The sequence below is a fragment of the Limulus polyphemus genome, unplaced genomic scaffold, assembly GCF_000517525.1.
Source record: "Limulus polyphemus unplaced genomic scaffold, Limulus_polyphemus-2.1.2 Scaffold310, whole genome shotgun sequence".
In the NCBI taxonomy this organism is placed as follows: Eukaryota; Metazoa; Arthropoda; class Merostomata; order Xiphosura; family Limulidae; genus Limulus; species Limulus polyphemus.
This window is the reverse complement of record NW_013665920.1, coordinates 680,397-689,200: the sequence shown is the minus strand read 5'-3', so window position 1 is coordinate 689,200 and position 8,804 is coordinate 680,397. Positions and strand designations below refer to the sequence as shown.

The following is an 8,804-nucleotide window of genomic DNA, read 5'->3' as shown; positions in this document are numbered from 1 at the left end:
AATTTTGCTGTTAAACCCCTGAAGGGTCATTGGGTGAAATGACTAAGTAGATATTAGGATTTTCTGTTGTAATAAGAAAGTCATTAAAATGTATTTGAAAAAAAATATTGAGAAACAAATAAATATAATGATTTGTTTCATGGTTATGTCCATTATTACAATGAAATAATGTAAAATACTGGACATGTAATGCATACTAATTGAAAAGTTCATATACAGTGTTATATATATGTATATATGTTTGAATGTGTGTATATATATATATATATCTTATTGTATTATATTTTATTGTTTTATTTCAGAAAGAATATAAAGAAAATGATCATTATGCAGTAAATAAGTTCGATTTGGTCAGAGAGATGATCAACAGGTGATGTACTGTTTTTACAAAGAATTAATTTTTTTGGCCTTTTCTTTAGTTACTATGTTTACAAAGCCTCCTGAAATTGGCTTTACATATATATGAATTTTAGCAGGGTAGGGGTCATCTACTGCTCAGACAGTTTTGTTTTTATAACAAGGTAGTTGGCCTTTGGAATGTGTTGCCTTCAGACGTGGTGAATGCAGTAAATTTAGGGTGTTTAAGGAAACACTCAATAAATATTTTAATGATAAGGGCTAGCTCTGATTTTATTTTGTTTAATTTAGTTTGGTGGATGGGATGAGCTAGATCAATCAAAAGGTCCCTTGTTGTCCTTAAATTTTATGTTTGTATCTATGTAGCATTTTAAATGTTACCAGTGTTTTTGACAGTACTGGTGATTTGACCTATCATCTTTCATCATTTTATGTACATGAAGTTGTACGAAGCTTATGTTGAATGTAACAGTAACTGTTACTTCTAGACAGCACTGCTAAAGGTTTGTTTCTGTTTGAGATATGACTTATAGTGTAGGCAACTAAAATAGAAATGGTTACATATTCTACAGGAGTAATAGTTGTACAGCACTTTTGAAGGATTGTTAGTTTTTTTAGGGTTAGTACTGTATTTTTAATGAAAACTATTAATGGTTGCACTTCAGTAACATTGAAGTATCTCATAGTTCCTAGGTTGTTGTATTTATATATTCAGGTATTAATTTTTTAAGAGTTAGAATATAACATTAGGAATATCATAATACTTTTAGAAAAGTTTTACAACTTAATTAGTATTCATTTAGATGTTCATTAACTTAATTTTTTAGATGCATTTTAAATTCAGGTGAACGCTGTTGAGTATAAAAATAACTAGTAATCCTTGACTCTTGCTAAGACAAAAAAGCAATATTACGAAAGAATATTGGAAAGTAATATGAATTAGAAGTATTACTAATAATTTCATAGTCTGAAGTTTTTAATTTTCAGTGAACTTATAAGGAAATGCAAAATATACTATGAAATACAAACATAGTAATCTTTGTATACTATATAGTACCATACTAATGAAACATTCTTTAATTTTTCATGGTTTATATTGAATTTCTTTAACATAAAGAAACACTGACAATTGCAAATTGAGAACTGAATTCAGAACTCTTGCTGAATTATTTTCCATCATGGCAAAATAACATGAAACAAATAGATTCTGTTGTTAACTTGTAAAAACTTAACTGCTTTGTACAGTCTTTACACCTTCCAAAATAAAGTCTGGTTCAGGTAATCAGGTCACACGTTAACTGCTCCATAGCTTTGCCGTTCAGCACCATTTCCACCTTTTAAAGTTAATGCAACATTAAAAATACTGCAGCATGGAGTATCACCAAAAGCTGAAATTAAAATTTGGCAAAATCTAACTTGCCTAAGGCTGTGAGATAGAATAAAGTAATCATTAATATTTTGATTTTTTAGGGACATAACTTATATAGGTGAGTCCATTGTTAAGTTCTCTACTTGTATTTCAGGCAGCTCGGCAATGGATGATGGAGGCCCATCTCTGCTTGATGTAATCAGGTACATTCTTGTTTATTCATTAAAAATGGACCATCTTATAAAAATACACTTGTTACTAGCATATGCAATGGGCTACAGTGCTGCTTTGTTTTTTAAGAATGAAACAGATTTACAGGGCGCCTTTGATATTTAACATAGTGGTTTCCATCCCTTAGAAAATAGGGTTAATAAAGTAGAAACATTTTACTTGATTTGATTAAATGAAGAAAAATAATAGCCATTTACATATTTTGCTTTTTCTAGATATGACAGTTGCATTTATAGAAGCCATATTTATAAATGTAATTTGATGCTTTGTGAATAATTATTGTTTGTTAATTGGAAGATTTGAGAGTAAGCAGTCACTAGTGCTATAAAATGCTTAAACTTGCAAACAATTGATATTTGTCTAGGCTTAACTGATTCAACTGATTAAGAGAAATGTGAGCAAAAACATCTTCAGTCAATCTATACTTCAGTTTAAACAACTTCTCTAAAATAATTATAGGGGAGAATACAACCTCAAGAAATTTACAACATTGATAAAAAAAACACTTGGGAGATGAAAGGCAAGTCAGTAAAATACTTGATTTGCATAACATAGTTTAAAATTGATAAATAATTAATACATTAATATACTAAAAAATAAATCACACTTATAAGTCAATATTTAAAGACCAGTCAGCCAGTTTTTATTACTGACCTAAAAAATACAGTGTTTAAGAAGCAAGATTAGTTGGGTTATCTCTTATTAGGGAAAAATCATGAAGAAAATTGTCATAAGCTTCTAATAATTTATCATGACCTTATGTATGATAGGCTTAGAAGATGAAAAAGCATTGGTGGTGTTATTACAAGAAAATAACAGTTTTAATTCTTAAAGATTAAATTTAATTCTGTTATCGATACATGCCAACCATACCTTTAATTGTTTTTGTATGTATATATGTTTTTATTTTCACTTAGATTTAGGCCTTTTGTATTCAGTTATAATATGTGGAAGATATTGTAAAAAAGTTATGTTGTGATGATTATATTACAGATATATTTTCACCAACCAAAGTTAAAATAGAAAATATAATCTATGACATAGAGGCTTAATGCATTCTTTGATTTGCCTCACCCTCTCCTGCAAACTTTAGTTTCACCTATTCAAGGCTCATCAGCACAGCTTGGGTCAGCAATTCAAAGAAATACAATTAGGCCTTTTATAATGGTGATGTATGTAATACTTAAGGAGTTTTTGAGTCCTTTTTAACTCACCATATAATAACCCTCTGTTTTACCTTTGGTGAAAAGAAATCTGTAATATAATCATCAAACAGTTAGTCCACTGTATGATATCAAATAATGAATTAGTTGTAATACCATAATATTATTCACACATCTAAATCAATTTAGATTACTGTAAGTAATTTATCATTACCTTGTGTTTGATAGGTTTAGAAGATGAATAAGCATTGGTGGTGTTATTACAAAAAAATGACAGTTTTAATTCTTAAATTTAATTATGCTAAAAAAAACATAAATATTATATTTATTTTGATGGTTTACGTATCCATCTTTGAATCTTTTAGAAGTATGAAAATTTAAACGACAGTAAAACTGGGTATTATACATATATAAGTATGATTAGTATAGCTGTTTTTTCTAAAAACTGTATTACTATACTATGTTAGGTGTACAACTAATGCCACAAATAAACAATTTGATAATTTGAGATGTTGTCAAGTTGTTAGTTTTTATGATTTTGAAGTGGTCAAAAACATTACATGAGTTTACTTTTAACAAATTTTTAAAAATCTATCTTTTAAAAGTAGGGATTTTACTGCACATAATTTATCAGTTCTGTGATCAAATAGATTATAAATAATGTAGAAAATCAAAAAATTATTGTGATATAGGTTTTTGCAAACAATTAGTAACTGTTGCAATCTTGTGACTGTCTGTTATATGTTTTTATCATTACTTTGTCAAATAACCTTAATTAACTTGTACAAACATTTTCTCTCTTATTTCAGTGATCCACTCCTTCTTCAATCTTTTCTTGAAGGTGAAACACAAAATTTGGGAAAAGTGAGTGTTTTTTTCATCTTTTACAGTTTTCCAATTATTAAAAAATATAAAATTGTCTTGCCTTTGTACATCAGATTTGGGATTTTTTATATTTATAAATCCAGTTATACTAAAAAGGAAACATAGAAAGAATTATGATTTAAGATTAGTGGGAAACATTCACTTATAAATGTAGGAATACTTGTTTTATAGTAAAATTCTGAAATTAGCATTTGAGTAATTACAAAACTGAAACCTTGTTCCATTAACTAGTTTTGTGCTTCTGTATTTTTAAAAATAATAGATAATTTATATATACTTGTATTTTTGTTCATTCATTGACTTGTTCATAAGGCTCTCCTATTTTATTTAAACATATTTACTTTTCTTTATTCATATGTTTTCAGATACGTGATATGTTTTGTAGTTAGAGTTAGAAGTATTACAGTTATTTGATTTTACGGTATTAAATGTTTTTCAGACTCAAGAAGATGGAAAAGTATCAAAGTCAATGATATCCACATCTCAGCTATCTGGTCAAGAGCATGTAAAGGCCCCTGAAGTTGTACAAAAGCAGGGCCTTTTTCCTGCTGTTGGCCTGAAGCCGTCCTTAGAGTCCATGGGGTACAGCTTTCATGGTGCTGTAGTTACATCAATGCCCAATTCTTTAGGGATGGGAAATCCCATGATAGGTGGAATTCAAGCTTCCTCTTCAACTAATACAATTCTGCGACTTTCTGCTGATCCAGGTATGCAGCAAGGTTTTGCTTTAGCAGATGCAGCATCCTTACGAGTCTCATCCTCACCAGTTGTCACAACTTTCCAGTACCTACAATCTCAAGCAGGCTTGACTGTTCATCCTACCTTCTCAGCATCTGGTGCAACCATTCATCACATACCTTCTCCTGGTGGTGCCACTATTCATCACATTCCCTCTTCAGGACAGTCCCAGCACCATCGACCCTCATCAGCACCAGCACCGCAGATTGCTGCTCCGTCTCCTTATAATGTGAAATCTCCAGGTCAAGGCCCTCCTTCAGTTAATAGTCTGCCTCCTCCATCTCCAATTCAACAGATACGTTCTCCTAAACCACCCCTTGCTCCTTCTCCTGTATCCTCATGGTCTCCAGTACCCAGTGCATCAACTTCAGCCCGTGGGACAGGACTTCCAGTTAAACAGCAGACAACTGGTGCTGTTAATCAAGTAACTTCATCTTCAGTCAGTCAGAAACAAAATCCCGTCAAGGCACAAACTGCACAAGTGCAAGTACCCAAACAACCTGTGGTTCAAATTCTTACACCTCAACAAAATGCAGTAGGTATGCCACGCTCTACTCATAGCTCTGGTCGTCCCATTCAACCAAAGCCTCAACAAATCTTACCAAAGCCTCCTGTTTCTTCTTCTAACCAGTTTTCTGCTCCCCTCATAAAATCAAGTGGTGGCAGTGGGTCTCCTTCAGTGCAACCAAGTCAGGGGTCTGTGGGTATTGGCCTAAATGCTCCAGTGAGTGGGTCTCCATTGGTTCTGGGACAAAGCCAGCCTGGAGTGATAGCTGGTCCTCAGGGAACAATTGTACTTAATCAGATCATCCCAGGCCTTCCAGGACAAAATCCTATATTGATTCAAGGAAATCTGGGAAGCCTGGCTGGTGTTCAGTTAGCTCTTCGACCACAACATCCTGGTTCTCTCACAGTTTCTAATCACTCTGCCAATGTTATGGCTGCCAATAATTCTGCACTAGTAGCAGCTCTCCAGAATCCTGGTCAACCACCTCAGCACCTTCTGGACCAAGGTAAAAGTCCACTTACAGGACAGCAAACTTTATTCATTCCAAATACTATAACACAGCAAGGCCTTCCATCTCAAGGCCTCACCCTTGGGGGCACTGGAATCCCAACTAATTCAATAGTACAGTCTTCAGCTCATCCACACACAGTTCTAAACACGAGGCCTAACATTATTCTGGCTCCGCGTGTCATGGGTCCTCAGCAATGTATTCAGCTTCAGCAAATTCAAACACCACAAGGACCAATCACTGTGGCTTTAGCACCTGGACAAACCATTACATTGCCACAACTCCAAGCTGCAATAGGTGGTACAGTCTCCGTTCCAAGTGTTCTTGCACCTGGGCAAGGTGTTATGCCCAATTTACCAGTACAACATCCTTTGTCACATTCTCTTGTCCCATCACAACAACCACAGATACATGATATTCAGAGCCAACAAGTAGTCAGTGGGATGAATTCACCTCTTCAATCCTTTTCACACAAATCAGAGCCTCAGACTTTTGTTCAAGTGTCCCAAAGTCCTCCTCTTCAGAATCAACAGGGTATGAGCCTAACACCAGACACATCTTCAGAGTCCTCAAAGCCTGCCAAAGTTCCTAGTGTCAATCTTGCAGAGCTGCTGAAGGAACACGGGATTCTGGATTCCACCCCACCATCTTCTCCAGCAGAATCCACCACCCATGATGAATCTGAGGCCAAAAGTGATGCTCGTACTGTGATATCTTTACCTTCTTGTACAGCTTTGACTCAAGTTTCAGCCTCTCACAGTATTTTTTCTTCTACAGTTAACTCACAGGTAAAGGAAATTTCTGTTTATAGTCTAGAATTAATTGTTTTGTTATTAAATATAGTAGATTAAATATTTATAAAATTTATATCACCTTAAATAACATTTAAGTTGAGTATACTGGAATGGATGGCAACTGCCTGTTGTAAAAAAAAACACAAGTGTACGGGATACTATAGAAGACTTGTAACAGCTTACACACACTGACCTGAAGACAAAAGGCTTTTGAAACATGGTACTCTACACTTTTGTTTATAATAGGCATTTGCCATCCATTCCAGTACACTCATCATGAATACTCTGCTTAAACAATCTATCAAAGAACATTTAAGTTGCTTTACTTGCTTCTTTGGTAACCTTATAGATTTTTTCTCACATCATTGTTTTCAGGGCTCTTACAACTAATGGCATCACTGAGAAATTTTAGGAATTCAAACTAATTTTGTATTTGTTTTGGAAATTTAAAAGTGTGATATCTTATGTGATTGAAGCAAAAAGAACATCTCTGTTAGGTATTACAAGGTTCATGATGAACCAATCATACAGTTACTGGATAACAAAAACAACAAGAAGCTTGTGGAATTAATACGTGGAAGCAGCACTTCAGATAAGCTTTTTACGTAATGAGTATTTAACTCCTCAAAATAAACTGGAATGCTGAAGATGCAAACTGAATGCTTGAAATTTTCATATTTTGGGGTTTCCTTTTTTTTTTTTGCCTTCCAACACTTGGCACTGTTTTGCTGTGTTTACTAGGCACTTGCTTTTTATCTTTCTGTATCAATATCCTATTAAGGACCACCTGAGACAATTACAGTGTAAGCCTTATTGATGTCAATCAATAAACTTAAGACTATTATAATTTTCAGTTCAACCGTAACTCTGAACTATAGGTAATCACAAGCTAGTAATTGCTATACTATTGTTTTATGAATTTTCTTTTCCTCACAAAAACTTAACCAGTTCAGCTGATAAAAGAAGGAATATGTGAAATGACATATAGTTTCATACATCATTTGATTCACTACTCTTTCTGGAGTAGACTTTAGTTTCAACTAATCACATCTTTTTAGTACTGCTTGGTGAGCAAACTAAAGAGAGACATTAGATCTTCATATAGTAGTGAAATGCAAACAATTTTAAGAATTTCATCTGAAGGACTTTACATCAAATCCTACAAATCACTGTAAAACTTGTCAGTGGAAAAGTTGACAAAACCATCAATACTTATTTAAAGAACCTACATACTCGTTTTTTTTTTGTTGTTGTAATGTTATTTTTAATTTCTTATATACTTATGTTTTTTTTAGATTTGAGGCTTATATTTTCTTTGTGTTTGTAGAAGCATAATTACTGATAAAATGAGTTTTTATTGTGTTTTTTTTCCTTTATTCTGAAATTTGCAGGGCAGTTATACATAGAATTAGTTGAATGGATCTGGTTGTTTGATACACTACCTTCAAAGTCTGATATGGTAGAATAACATAATTTGGGCTTAGATGTAACAAAACATTAGAAAAAACAAAGGTTATTTTTGCATTGTAATTTTTGCTAAAGTAACGTCCTAAGGGTTCCATATGAACTAGAAGCATCAGTATTTTATTATAATTACTGCTTTAATTGCCAAATTCATTGGCCAGATTTTATAGTCTCAATTTTTTCTCATCTTTTAAGTCATGTAGTGAAATTGTGAGACAGTGGTTACTTCTGGTGAAACATTTATTCTTATTATAGATATAATAATTGATCATCATTGAGTATATATATATATATATTATACATGCACAAAGTTTTATCTGTATATAAAAAATAATTGTGGAATGTTTTATTTGAATTTGAATACTCCACCCATAAACTACACCAAGTTATTATGAAATTAGAATTGTGGAATAAAGGTTTCAGCTCTTGACGTAATACACATGACATCAAGCCTGTACGCAGAATTTTAGAAGAGGGGGTTCTAATTTGTGAGATCAAAAACCAACACATACTATGTGAAGCACAATCAGCATGCAAAACATGCTAATGGTGTGGGGGTTTGGGGGCATGTCCCTTACAAATTTTGTAAAAAATAGGTGCTATGAGATTAAATCTGGAAGCAATTTTGTATGAAATATAGCTTAAACAATTGTATGGCTGTTCATATAAAAATCCAAAAACATCCAATGAAAAGTCAACAAATCATCATTCTTTTGTTAACACTGCATGGGGAAGTAGACTTAAATTGGCATACATATTATAGTAAAGTACTAAACTATCTACATGC

At 32.9% G+C, this 8,804-nt stretch overlaps 1 protein-coding gene across 2 annotated transcripts in view; it reads left to right on the top strand.

Annotated features, from left to right (window-relative positions):
• The window catches only part of LOC106457277, a 47,976-nt gene that overhangs the window by 7,372 nt on the left and 31,800 nt on the right, over window positions 1–8,804 (top strand). For both annotated transcript variants that reach the window (XM_022383140.1, XM_022383139.1), the window contains exons 2-5: window positions 303–370; window positions 1,881–1,929; window positions 3,930–3,984; window positions 4,445–6,547. In XM_022383140.1, the coding sequence (XP_022238848.1) occupies window positions 1,892–1,929; window positions 3,930–3,984; window positions 4,445–6,547 (2,196 nt within the window). In that variant the 5' untranslated portion in view covers window positions 303–370; window positions 1,881–1,891. The remainder of the gene's footprint in view (window positions 1–302; window positions 371–1,880; window positions 1,930–3,929; window positions 3,985–4,444; window positions 6,548–8,804) is intronic.